The sequence below is a fragment of the Pleurodeles waltl genome, chromosome 11, assembly GCF_031143425.1.
Source record: "Pleurodeles waltl isolate 20211129_DDA chromosome 11, aPleWal1.hap1.20221129, whole genome shotgun sequence".
Taxonomy (NCBI): Eukaryota; Metazoa; Chordata; class Amphibia; order Caudata; family Salamandridae; genus Pleurodeles; species Pleurodeles waltl.
The window spans coordinates 416,264,606-416,278,398 of NC_090450.1; the positions used below are offsets into that span (position 1 = coordinate 416,264,606).

General features: G+C 40.2%; 1 protein-coding gene across 4 annotated transcripts in view; it reads left to right on the forward strand.

Moving 5' to 3' along the window:
• Positions 1-13,793, forward strand: part of IWS1 (interacts with SUPT6H, CTD assembly factor 1) — a 301,618-nt gene that overhangs the window by 67,426 nt on the left and 220,399 nt on the right. For all 4 annotated transcript variants that reach the window (XM_069213754.1, XM_069213755.1, XM_069213757.1 and 1 more), the window contains exon 3: positions 1,224-2,631. In XM_069213754.1, the coding sequence (XP_069069855.1) occupies positions 1,224-2,631 (1,408 nt within the window). The remainder of the gene's footprint in view (positions 1-1,223; positions 2,632-13,793) is intronic.

Below are 13,793 nucleotides of genomic sequence, written 5' to 3' on the forward strand. Positions count from 1 at the left end.
CTTTCGAATGAGATATTACATGTAGAATGTGAACCTGTGGTTCTTAAAATAAACTAAGAAAAGATATTTTTCTATATAAAAACCTATTGGCTGGATTTGTCTCTGAGTGTGTGTACCTCATTTATTGTCTATGTGTATGTACAACAAGTGCTTAACACTACTCCTTGGATAAGCCTACTGCTCGACCACACTACCACAAAATAGAGCATTAGTATTATCTCTTTTTGCCACTATCTTACCTCTAAGGGGAACCCTTGGACTCTGTGCATACTATTCCTTACTTTGAAATAGTGCATACAGAGCCAACTTCCTACAGACTGTAATACTTGTATTTCTGTTTTGATGTAAAATGGTATCAGTATTAGTTGTTCTGAAGCGGGGTTAATATTTTTGAAGATACAATCTGGTGTACTGATGCTTTGAATAATTAAACTGATTAAGATGGAGATTTGAGAAGTAAACCCACCATGAGTACCTTCCTAGAGTTTGAGTGACTTCTTAATTTTGGCCTGACTGCTGATTGGATTCACAGATTTTGCTATGGAATGTTTACTCAGAGGGTGCACATCCATCTCATATCTTTTTTTTGATATAGGCACATTACTACTTAGACTACATAAAAGCAGCGTACCTATGCTGGGATATGAAGTTAGTCATGACCTATCACTTGCATAGATGGTACACCTATGTTGCCTAACGAATTAGTGAACAGTCCAATAAAGAGGTTTTCTGTGTTTTTACTGTAAGGGAATGCATTTTCCATCTGGAATTACCAATTTCGCTTCTACTTGATAAGAGTATTCTGAAGCATCAAATAACATTTTCATCTGCATCACAAAGTATGTCTGCTTACTACACACAGTTTTATAGGATGCCGATCATTAAGTATTGATGATGCATTTTTCATTGACTACCATAGACTGTTCCGCTCTAACCTGATTCTACACAGATTTTATTCAGTCCATCATGTCTTAATTGATTTAGTGTAGATATCACATTAACTCTATTTCTTTGGTGGTGTGCTTGTCAACCAAATCAGTTAAATGAAATTGGATTGACAGTACCTGATACTTGGTTGTAAAAATATAATCCTTGTTTTCGGCAAGCTTTAAAAACCAGACTCCCAAAAACCTTTTATCATTTTTCACAAACCTACTTCCTGTTCTTTGTATTCTATGTTCAACCTAATTTGCTTATTTATATATATATTTTTTTTTTGGCAGAGCGATCATAGTGACGATGATAATGTTTTAAAGAAGCAAGGTGGTGATAGCGACTCGGAAAATGATGAACCTTCAAATCGCAACTCCAGTGACTCCGAGGATGATGGACATGAAGATGTTCAGAAGCAGAAGGATAGCGATTCGGAAAAGGATGAAGCTCCTGTTCATAATGCCAGTGACTCTGAAAATGAGGAACCACAAACTCGCAACAACAGTGACTCTGAAGATGAACCACAAACAAACAATGCCAGTGACTCTGACGATGAGGTGCTCCAGATTCACAAAGCTAGTGGTTCTGAAAATGATGAGCCCCAAAATCACAATGCCAGTGATTCTGAGACTGAAGAACTAAAAAATAATGCAAGTGGCTCTGAGAATGAGGTTGTTTCCAGGCAAATAGAAAGTGACTCAGATAATGAGGTTCCTCCAAAACAGTCTGATAGTGATTCTGAAAATGAACATGTCCCTCATCGGCAAGGTAATGACTCTGATAATGAGGGTCCCAAAAAGGAGCTTGCTAATGACTCTCCTAATGAATCAAAAACAAATGGCCATTCAAGTGACTCTGAGCATGAGAGCCCCAAAAAGCATCCATTGAGTGATTCTGAAAATGAAAATCCACCTAATAACCTAGCAAGTGATTCGGAAAATGAGGCCACAACAAAGGAGCCATTAATGGACACTAGCAATAAACATCCGTTAAGTGACTCTGACAATGAGGAGTCCACTAGGCATGCTCAGAGTGACTCTGAAAATGAGGATCCCCCTAAAAGTCCCCAAATTCGCTCTGACAGTGAGACACCTGCAAAGCACCCTTTGAGTGACTCGGATGATGAGGGTATGGCAAGGCGTCCCAAGAAAGTATCTGACAATGAGGGTTCACCAAAGCGGCCTGTGAAAGATGCGAGCAGTGAGGTTCCTGCAAAAAGTTTTCCTAATGACTCTGACAACGAAGGTCCACCCAAGAGTCCTCTCACTGAGTCGGACAATGACGGCCCCCCACAGAGTCCTCTGACTGACTCTGACAATGAAGGTCCCCCAAAACATCCTGTGAGTGACTCTGAGAATGACAGCCCCCAAAAGGGACCTGAAGCTGGCTCTGAAGTTGAAGAGCCTACAAATCACCAAGCAAGTGACTCTGATGATGAGGCTATTCCCAAGCGCAAAAAAAGAAAACTAGAGTCTGATGAAGATGACAGTGACATTGATTTTGGGAAAAAGAAAAAAATTACTTCTCACAGCAATACTAAAAGAAAAAAACAAAACAGCTCTGATAGTGAGAAAGATGAAAGTGAGGATGAGGGGCCAAAGACTCGAAAAATGTCTGATAGTGATGGTGAGGAGAAGAAGGTTGTGAAAAGGAAATCTGCAATCCTTTCTGACAGTGAAGATGAAGAAGAAAAAACATGTAAGGGTGTACATTAACCACCATTATTAATGTATCAGCCATATCTAGTTTATGTAGTAGTCTACACAAAGTTATTTTAATAGTACTACATAGGCATACAGTTTTCTAGCAGTTAACAAAGTGGTTCCATTGTTTCAATTATAGTTTCATCTTTAACTGTTTGGCTTTTGTTCTAAATTATGTTTTCTTATTATCAGGATGTTTCCTTGCTCTTAGGTATATTGTTTATTTAAGAAAGTATGTCATGATTAACCCCTTCAATGCGGGCGACGGCCACTGGCCGACGCCCGCACTACCTCCCTGGTGTGGGTCACTACCAGTGGCCGACACCAGGGAGGGTATTAATAAATCCTCGGTGATTTATTTATTTATTTTTTTCCTTTCACAGGGAGACACGGAAGCTTCCGTGTCTCCCCCAACCCCCCCCCCCCCTGCCCCTTTGTGACGTCCGCGCGCCGTGAGGCGTGCTGACGTTACAAAGTTGTTTTCCCCAACGAAGCAGGAAGCAGCCTTGCGGCCGCTTCCTACTTCAATGGGGATAACGGCCTTCCCCACGTTCGGGAAGGCCTCGTAAGAAAGGGGAGACTCTCCCCTTTCTTACGAGGCCTTCCTGAAAGTGTTTCCTGGCCCCCGATCGCAGCACAGCTTGAGTTCTGTAATCAAGTCTGCTGCTGATGAGTGCGTGAGTGACAGTTTTTCTAGTCTCTGTGGGGATCCATTTGAATGTTTTTTTTCAGTATACGGAGTGTGTTGAAGCATGAGGAGGTGAGAGCGTTGATTTGTTGGGTCATCGAGAGGGAGGAGTCTAGGATGATGCCAAGGTTGCGTGCGTGGTTGGCGGGGGTGAGTGCAGGGCCTAGCATGGTGGGGCCACCATGAGGGGTCCCAGGTGTTTTTTTGTGTGGGCCAAAGAGGATTATTTCAGTTTTGCTTGAGTTGAGTTTCAGGTGGTTGGCTGTTATATATATATATATATATATATATATATATATATATATATATATATATGGTCAGACTTGTCTAGGGGCAGTTTTAGTGCCATAAAGAAGCGCAGAAGGTTTATATGCCTACTGCAAAGAGCAAATCTGTATTTTATGTAAATAGCTGAGTACATTAGTAAAGTCAGCCATTACCTGCGCTATAATACAAATGAAATGTATGTGCGGGGTGGAGGGCGGCTATGGAGAGATGAAGGGCACTTTTGCTGGGTGGTAATGAGAAAATCCGAGGAGGAGGGAGTGGGAGCACCAATAGTGATTGTTGGACTTGGCCGCAGGAGGTGCTAAAGACTGTGACGAATGGTATGTGACAAGGTGTTTTTTGAGTGTCTTGAAAGAACGTGCTGATTGAGGGAAGAAGCGCAGGTAAGGTGGCCTCTACTGTTGCACGTATCTCACACACACCATCGATTTTGTGACTGTCTACGTAGGCTAGTGTTTTAGAGCAACAGTTTAGCCAATAGCAGAGATGGCATCTTGATGGATGACTGCTGCCTGCACTCAGGTTATAGAGGACCTCTCTGACATAGGATCAGAGACTGAGACAGCATCTGAGGGATAGGACAATGGTGCAGACTCAGTGATTTGTCAGTCGGAGGAGTCCCATTCGATAACTCCTCTTCCAGTACATTATGAGGGAGATGATGACAGTCCTGCTGTCCCTTCGCAAGCTGTTTGTGCAACTGGGTAATAGTAGGTTAGCCCAACCCAGAGAGCAGGTGAATGCGGCAGCAAGCAGAGAGAGAGAGTGCTCTCTTGGGAGCTCCCCAATTTAATTCAGCCCCAAATTCCACCACCCAAATCGTATTGTGGAGACATCAAAATTATCTATGGCAAAACAAACTGGTTTTGTAAGGCAGGCACCTGTGGTTTTGGTCCTGGATTCGGCGGCCATATAGAGAAACACACTAAACCCAAACATTTCTGGAAACTAGACATTCGGGGGAGTCCACAGAGGTGTGACTTGTGTGGATTCCCCAAAGTTTTCTTGCCCAGAATACCCTGCAAAGCTGAAATGTTGAATAAAAACTCTATTTTTCTCGCATTTCTGTCACACAAACTACAGGAACATGCTGGGATCCACAAAATTCCTACCACCCAGTGACTCCTCACCTGTCCTGATAAAAACACTACACCACTTGAGTGACTACACCTAGTGCCTGCGTCAGGAATGGATCACCCCAGGGTCAACAGCTGCCTCACGTAATGACCAACATTGACCGTTGTGTGATCTATTCCTGTCGCGGGCACCAGGCCTACCCACACAAGTGAGGTATCATATTTATCGGGAGACTTGGGGGAACGCTGGGTGGAAGGAAATTTGTGGCTCCTCTCAGATTCCAGAACTTTCTGTCACCGAAATGTGAGGAAAATGTGTTATTTTAGCCAGATTTTGAGGTTTGCAAAGGATTCTGGGTAACAGAACCTGGTCAGAGCCCCACAGGTCACCTCATCTTGGATTCCCCTGGGTTTCTAGTTTTCAAAAATGCGCTGGTTTGCTAGGTTTCCCCAGGTGCCGGCTGAGCTAGAGGCCAAAATCCACAGGTAGGCACTGTTTTCTATGAAACAATGTGATATGTCCACGTTGTGTTTTGGGGCATTTCCTGTCGCGGGCGCTAGGCCTACCCACACAAGTGAGGTATCATTTTTATCGGGAGACTTGGGGGAACTCTGGGTGGAAGGAAATTTATGGCTCCTCAGATTCCAGAACTTTCTGTCACCATAATGTGAGGAAAACGTGTTTCTTTAGCCAAATTTTGAGGTTTGCAAAGGATTCTGGGTAAAAGAACCTGGTCAGAGCCCCACAAGTCACCCCATCTTGGATTCCCCTAGGTCTCTAGTTTTCAAAAATGCACTGGTTTGGTAGGTTTCCCTAGGTGCCGGCTGAGCTAGAGGCCAAAATCCACAGCTAGGCACTTTGCAAAAAACAGCTCTGTTTTCTGTCAAAAAAATGGGATGTGTCCACGTTGTGTTTTGGGGCATTTCCTGTTGCGGGCGCTAGGCCTACCCACACAAGTGAGGTATCATTTCTATCGGGAGACTTGGGGGAACATAGAATAGCAAAACAAGTGTTATTGCCCCTTATCTTTCTCTACATTTTTTCCTTCCAAATATAAGGGTGTGTGTAAAAAAAAAAAAGACGTCTATTTGAGAAATGCCCTGCAATTCACATGCTAGTATGGGCACCCGGAATTCAGAGATGTGCAAATAACCACTGCTCCTCAAAACCTTATCTTGAGCCCATTTTGGAAATGAAAAGATTTTCTTGATACCTATTTTTCACTCTTCATATTTCAGCTATTGAATTGCTGTATACCCAGTATAGAATGAAAATCAACTGCAGGGTGCAGCTCATTTATTGGCTCTGGGTACCTAGGGTTCTTGATGAACCTACAAGCCCTTTATATCCCCGCAACCAAAACGGTATATTGCTTTCAGAAATCTGACATCGCAGGAAAAAGTTACAGAGTAAAACATAAAGAAAAATGGCTTTTGTTTTCAGCTCAATTTCAATATTTTTTTATTTCAGCTGTTATTTTCTGTAGGAAAACCTTATAGGATCTACACAAATGACCCCTTGCTGAATTCAGAATGTTGTCTAGTTTTCAGAAATGTTTAGCTTTCCGGGATCCAGCATTGGTTTCACACCCATTCCTGTCACTAACTGGAAGGAGGATGAAAGCACCAAAAATAGTAAACATGGGGTATGTCCCAGTAAAATGCCAAATTTGTGTTCTAAAATGTGGTTTTCTGATTCAAGTCTGCCCGTTCCTGAAAGGTGGGAAGATAGTGATTTCAGCACCAGAAACCCTTTGTTGATGGCATTTTCAGGGAAAAAAACACAAGCCTTCTTCGGCAGCTCTTTTTTCCCCCATTTTTTTGGGGAAAAAAAGACATTTTCACTGTATTTTGGCTATTTTCTTGGTCTCCTCCAGGGGAAACCACAAACTCTGGGTACCATTAGAATCCCTAGGATGTTGGAAAAAAAGGACGCAAATTTGGCGTGGATAGCTTATGTGGACAAAAAGTTATGAAGGCCTAAGCGCAAACTACCCCATATAGCCAAAAAAGAGCTCAGCACTGGGGGGGGAAAAGGCCTAGCAGCTAAGAGGTTAATGCTTGACTGTGATTAGCTGTCTTCAGTTTCAACACTTTAACAATTAATTGTTGAAAAACCATTCCATGAATGTCAACTAAAGATTCTGTACTCTGTCTCCTTGGGGCATCATTCAGGTCTTTAATGACCCTCATTTGGTACAGGTCTCTAATTTCTTTACTTGTGTTAAATTTGTGACTCTGAGCACTTAGAGGCTTGGGTGAATTATTTATTTAGTGTCTCCTCAAACTAGAATGAAGGAGAGATTTGAAAACGCAGTGGAAGATAAATGGAGTTTGAATATAATTTTAAGGATGGGAGTTGGGAGTATGACAAACTGTTGTGCATATTTGTTTGCTGTGTTTTTTTTTTATTGGATGGAATCGGCAATGTTTTAACTTTTTTGATTATGTTGCCCAAAGTCTTGCAGTTAGCTGTGACTGACCTCCCACAAAGACCAGATAATCTTGATTCAGAAAGGTTACATATTTATTTGCGAAATCGCTCACTCACGCTCAGTAGATTGGCTCAGGCATCATGGGCTCCCTCATGGTATGTGGTAATGTGCAATAACAAACAAAACGAACAATCTGATTAAAAAGCAAATACAAATCTGAAAAGGTTAAGGTATGTATGTATATGTATATATATATATATGTGTGTATATATATATATATATGTGTGTGTATATATATATATATATATATGTGTGTGTGTGTGTGTATATATATTTTGTGTGTGTATATATATATATATATATATATATATATATATATATACACACACACACTTAAAAAAACTGGTTACAGGGACTTTATAGTTGGGCTTACATTTTAGACGTGCAAAACCATAGAAATTCATCTGTTATAGTTATCTCAAGTAAAAATGTTACTGCAACTATTACATTATTATTAATATTAGCAATGATGTTATCAAAGATTTCCTAAGCTCCATAATTTGTGGGTAATTACCAGTGCATGGCGAGGGTGTGAGTTATAATTACCTTAGGGCAGGAGTTATAGTTAGTTGAGATAACTGGCAAATTTCTGAGGTGTTGTACGTTTAAAATGTGAGCCTCACTAGAACTTCCCTGTAACCTTTGTTTTTTTTTCCCCAGTGAATTTCTATGTTTTTTAAATTCTGTTTCCTAACTATAACGTCCCTTCACCTGTGTACACTGGGCCTGCAGCCAGACCTTGGGGGTCAACCTCCATAACCATCCAACCCCATGCTGTGCATTTCCCTTTGGCCATACGTGGCGGGCGTTGTCCGTCCTCTCTGGGTGTGAGAATAGGTGTGAAAGGGCGTATCTGGGGGGTGAGTGGCTGTCAGAATCTGTCTGGGTGTGAGAGTGCGTACATCAGTATTGTAGTGGGTGCTTCAGTGTGCGTGGGTCGTTGAGTGGGCGCATGAGAGTGGCAGTGGGTATGTGAGTGGGTGTGTGACAGACTGAGTAGGTGTGTTTGTGAGGGTCTGACTGGGGCTGTGAGTGCATGAGGATCTGAGTGGGTGCGTGAGTGTCTGAGTGAGTGGGAGTAGGAGAAATTGACTGAAAGAGAGAATGAGGGACCGTTTGTTTTGATGTTGGATATACTTACAATGACATATTTGTGTACAATTAAAAATCAAAAACATATTATTTAAAAAAAAAAAAAAAAGCCAGCTGGACTCCGACCCCAATGCTTAGTTTAAAGGTCTGTGCCTTTAATGGGGGTAAAGTGTTTTTGGACACCCAACTTTTCTCCCCCCACCCCCTTAATAGATCACCCCGAAACTTTAAAGACAGAAGCTGAACTTTGCAAAGTATACGTTTGGAAAATTTTGTGAAGATTCGTCAAGCAGTGCCCTAATGCTGACCATGACTTCAGTACCGTCTGTGGCAGAGCTTCAGGTTTTTTCTTTTTGACTTGAAATTCCTTTTTGATGGAAGAATATCTTCAGGAGACTGGACATGAAGGCTGCCCCTAATAAAGATTTCAAAAGTTCCGATCAATGATCCTGAGGTCCCCTTTATCTTCATACTAAAAGCCTCTTAACAGGCAAAACAGTAAAGCTGACCCCACTGAAGATGCATCTTTTTTTAAAATTATTATTATAAAGGAATTGGCACACTGCCCCTGATACTCCAGTAGCAGTCTTTGACACACACATCTTCTGTGCAGGAAGCAGAGAAGTCTCATTTGTTCGATATTGTTCATCTAAACAAGAGAAGAATATCATTCGTCAGTATCCGTCTGTCCTGAAGGAATGCTGTACATAACAGCAAGTTCCTATGAACTTATTATGCCTGCTAAGAAAAACTGCTTCCTTTTTTGGGGGGAGGTAAACAATGACCATATGTGTGTGTGTGTGTGTGTGTGTGTGTGTGTGTGTGTGTGTGTGTGTGTGTGTGTGTGTGTGTGTGTGTGTGTGTGTGTGTGTGTGTGTGTGTGTGTGTGTGTGTGTGTGTGTGTGTGTGTGTGTGTGTGTGTGTGTGTGTGTGTGTGTGTGTGTGTGTGTGTGTGTGTGTGTGTTATATCTATTTATGTGAGTATGGACATAGGTAGGTATGTCTAGCAGGCACCTTATACATGATGTGCACTTGGAGAACAGTGCACACTACTTTTAATCTTGTGTGTTTGGAGTATTTTCTAAAGTTAAAAAGAAAACATAGCCCTTGTCTTGTGTTGCCAGTTGGTTAACACAAATTCAGATTTCTCTTCCAGTGCATATCATCAATAGTCATAAGCACTGAATAATCCTGCCAATGTGCCGAGATCCCTAAGCACTTAAAAAACAAAATATATATATATAGTCATATAAGCAGATATTTCCAGCCTATAAAAAAAAAGGCAAAAGATAGCCACATTTAATTTTATTTTTATTTAAAAAATGAAGGCACTTATGATTATTATTATAAGCCACTGAAAAAGATGAGTAACCACAGAAAAATTGTTCACAAACCTTTTTTTAAAAAGAAAACGTGAAAAGAGAATGAAGTATAAAGTTACCCAATAGGCTGCAAGGGAAAGCTTAGAGAACAAAACTGGCACTGTGCCTTTTAAGAACCTCATGGCACACCTAGCATCTGATCATGCCCCACAGGTGACATGTCAGTCATTTTTTCTGGCTCCTGGAAACAGGATCCTGGGGCACTGACCTCTGCCTTTTTGGCTAAAACGAGAGAAAATCGTTCTAAAAACTTGTTTCGAGTGTCTTTATAGACTTCAAGTATTTGTACACCTTTTTGTGACAGGAAAAGATTTGTTTTCCTCACAGAATGCCTTCCCTTTTTGTTATGTGCCCTTCTTGTGGTGAAACGAAGACACAAACCTATCCTCACAGGTCTGTGTTCATTGTCTTCCTGAAGATCTTCATGCAGGCAATGCCAGAAACTCCCCCAAATAATTTTTAAAGATGGACACAAGATCAGGCCGCATGAACTTAAAGAAAAGCAGTAGGAGATGGCTGCTGAATCATCATGAGGCTATGGGGAAGTTAATTCCAGAGTGCCTTCCTCCCACTACAAGAACTCCTGTAGAGGAAGATCCAAGGAGAGGAGTCATTAGAGGAAGAGGCATCACTCGTGGATGGCGTTGAGTATAAGGTTGAAGAGTACGACATAGAACACAAGCAAGTTACTCACTTGTTTGCTGTTGGAACAACGTTTGACATTAACAGCATTCCAGTTTAAAAGACCGTTGATGATCACAGACGAAACAATTATTGATGCCGAAGACACCTTTCTCAACGTTGATACCTCCTCACTCAATGTTGAAGCCTTCAATGTTAAATCATGCAGTTGATGTTGGAAAAAATCTTCAAGATCCCAATCACCATCATTACACATATCACCTAGATGGCTTCAAAGTTTGCATAAATAATGGGCAGGCACTCTTGATTGTTTTTCTGAGAGTGATTTTAAGTTGATTTTAATGTCTGGATGCTTATTTGGTGGTGTGTGTAATCCTAGATTATCGGTTTTAGTTGGTTGGTTGTTTAGGTTGATTAAAGAAGCTGTATAGACGTAGATGTGTGTTTATTTTTTTATTTTATTTTTTTAATTTTTTTTATTTGGGCAGCATTATCTTTTAAATGTACCTTGTGTGATGTCCCCCGTTCCTTTGTATCCTGGTACCGGTTTTGCTTTCTTATGGAGGTTCTCCCATTAAAAAAAAAAAAAGCGTACTAGTTGCCCAACATTCTGTGTATTTGTATTGCACTGTAATAATTCAGCTCAGCCTTTGTGCATCTTGTGAGCTTGATCTTTTTAATTTAAAAATACTTTATTGGTTTCAGAAAATGCAGTCAAGCCATTTAAATGTTAGGAAACCTCGAAGTCCAAGCACACACAGCCATTGATATTACAGCTGGATAAGCAGTACAAAAAGCGCATAGAAAAGCACCACAGAGAAACGTTAGAGAAAGATAATAACAGAAAAGTGAGAAATGGAGAGAACTGGAGGGTGGTGTTGTGCAGTGAGTTACTAAGGATGAGCAATATTCACTATACAAGATTAGTAAAGAAATATCTAGTTTTTATGAGTGCTTGTCTTGATTAAGGTAAGTCTACTTTTTCCCAAATCGGTCTGTTGCAGTGTCTCCATGAAGATTGTTAGAGTGTGATAGTATCAGCTCCTCTTGTGAAAATCAAGAGTTCTTCCAGGCTTAAAAAGAAATCTCATTTGAAGTTTTTCAGTTACTTAGTATGGTTTTAGAACTACTTGTCAGGAGGAGGTTGAGAAGATATTTCTCATTCGGGCTTGTTAGTTGTGCATCATGAGGGCCCAGAACAAGGTACGAGAAACAGAAGGTAGTTTTGATTTGTAGGACATCCTCAATAAACCTAAATATTTGTAACCAGTACTGCCTAAGTAGCTGACAATAGAAAAACATGGGAGAGACCTCCAGTCGTGAAATGACAATTCCAGCATTACGGGTCATCTTTTAACTTCATATTGTACATACATTGTGGTGTCCACAAAGTTCTGTGTGGAAAATTAAATTTAGTTTGAGATAAGGGAGGTGTGATCTTGGATTTAGAACTCAAAGACCAAATCTCTTGCTATTTACGAGAGGTATAAGTGAAATCAGAATCTCGTTCCCTTTTGATTGGACTGGTATCCTTAACTTAGGTCTTGGGGACAAGGAGGGAGTAAAGCCTGGAGACAAAATGACCGCTACAACTGTGTAAGGATATCCGGTCCAAACTAGAAGGAGCAGTAAATGATGTTCCGTTTAGTAATGGATGTTTTCAATTTAACAGATTGATAAAATTACATTTTGTGTAATAGGTATTTAGATTGTAAATTTGCAAAGGTTTCTGGAGAGTGTTGGGTGTGAAGCTGGTTAATGGTAAATATACCAGGTAATGTCCAACTCAGCCAGAAAATACATGGAAAATCTAGTTTGATACAAATATTATTTTAGAAGGCAGACAAATTAGAGTTCGAATTAATTTTTTTGAATGGTGAAATATGTCAGCAATATGGGAAGGAAGCACATTAGAGGTAGTTAGAAAATAAATTAAGTTGGAGTTTTTTCAGATCCGGCGTTCGACTTCCAACCGTATTCATGAGTATTGATGCGATGGATGTAGCCATTTAGAACTGTTTAAAGCGAAAGTCTTTGTTATATAGTGAGAAGTCCGCTAGTCTAACACCTCCTAAATTTTGGGGTAATCTTATTTTTTTTTCCCAAAGGGATTTGTTGTCTTTTGTTATTCAAAAGAAATTTGTTAAAAAGATTGTCTAATATATTGTCATCCTTTGGAATCGTAGCGATCAAATAGTTAATCATGGGAGTAATCATAATTGTAATAGATTTCATTCTCCACCACCAAGGTAAAAATTTAGAGGACCAGCTTTCTGAGATCTTTGACGTTTCAGTAGCAAAATTATTTAGTTTGTGTTCATTGGATTCCTTCAAATCATCATTAAAATCAATACCAAGGTACTTTTAAAAAAATTAGTTTGCCAATAGAGGCCAGAGGAACCTATACCTTCTCTATCATCAGGCATGTTCAAAGCCATTACTTCAGATTTATCTTTAAATAAAGTATACTCTGATACTTTTGCAAAAGGAGTCGATAGTTTAGGAGAAGTCCTGGATGGGTGCCTCAGCCTGTTCAGTAAAAATGAGTATGTCATCTGCATACGCTTTTACAGTAAGGGTACCGAATTGTACCCCTGCAATCCTGTCATTATCTCTTTTGGCTGGTAGAAGGAGTTCAGTTACTAAAAGTGATGGTGAGAGCGGGCAACCTTGCCTTGTACCTGTTTTCAGTCAAAATTATGTGAGATGTTGCCATAAAGTCTTACTCTTGCTCTACGGTGGGTATATAGAGCTGTCCCCATTTTGCTAAATTTCTCTCTTAGGTCAAATTTTGTAAGGACAGCTTTGAGAAAAGGCCAAGAAACTTTGTCAAGTGCCTTTTCAGCATTAAGAGCTATTGCTACTGTGGGGGAGATTAGCTGAGATGCTTTCTCAGTAATGTGTCAAAATAGTCTAGTGTTGTTTATAGCATATTTTTAATGAATTCCACTTCAGTGGGGTGAATTAATTTCTGAATTAATTTATCTAGGCGTGTGGTAGGGCTTTAGCTTGGATTTTACAATTTATATTAATCACCAATATTGGTCTGTAATTTTTCAGGAGCTACAGATCCTTTCCTTCTTTTGGGATTATGGTAATAATGGCTTTAGCCCGAGAACTGGTTATGACACCTGAGGAGAAGAATGAATGGTGCAAGTCTAACAGACTGACATCCAGATTATACCAAAAATGTTTATAAAAGGATGCACATATGCGTCGGGACCCAGGGCCTGGAGCTTTTTAGTCTTTTTGTAACTGACCAAATTTCCTCATAGTAAAGGGGTCGGGAAGAGTTTCTCCTTTTCAGTGACAATTGGTAATACTAGTCTCGTTAGGAATTCAGTACAGTGTTCAATGTCAAATTGTTGAGCATTGTAGAGGTTCATGGAGAAGTTTTTAAAAAGGTCTGCTATACGTTCAGACTTTGTGTGAATTGTACCATCCAAATCTCTTATACTCGTAATTGGGGACTTATTTACATTTAATTTTAAATA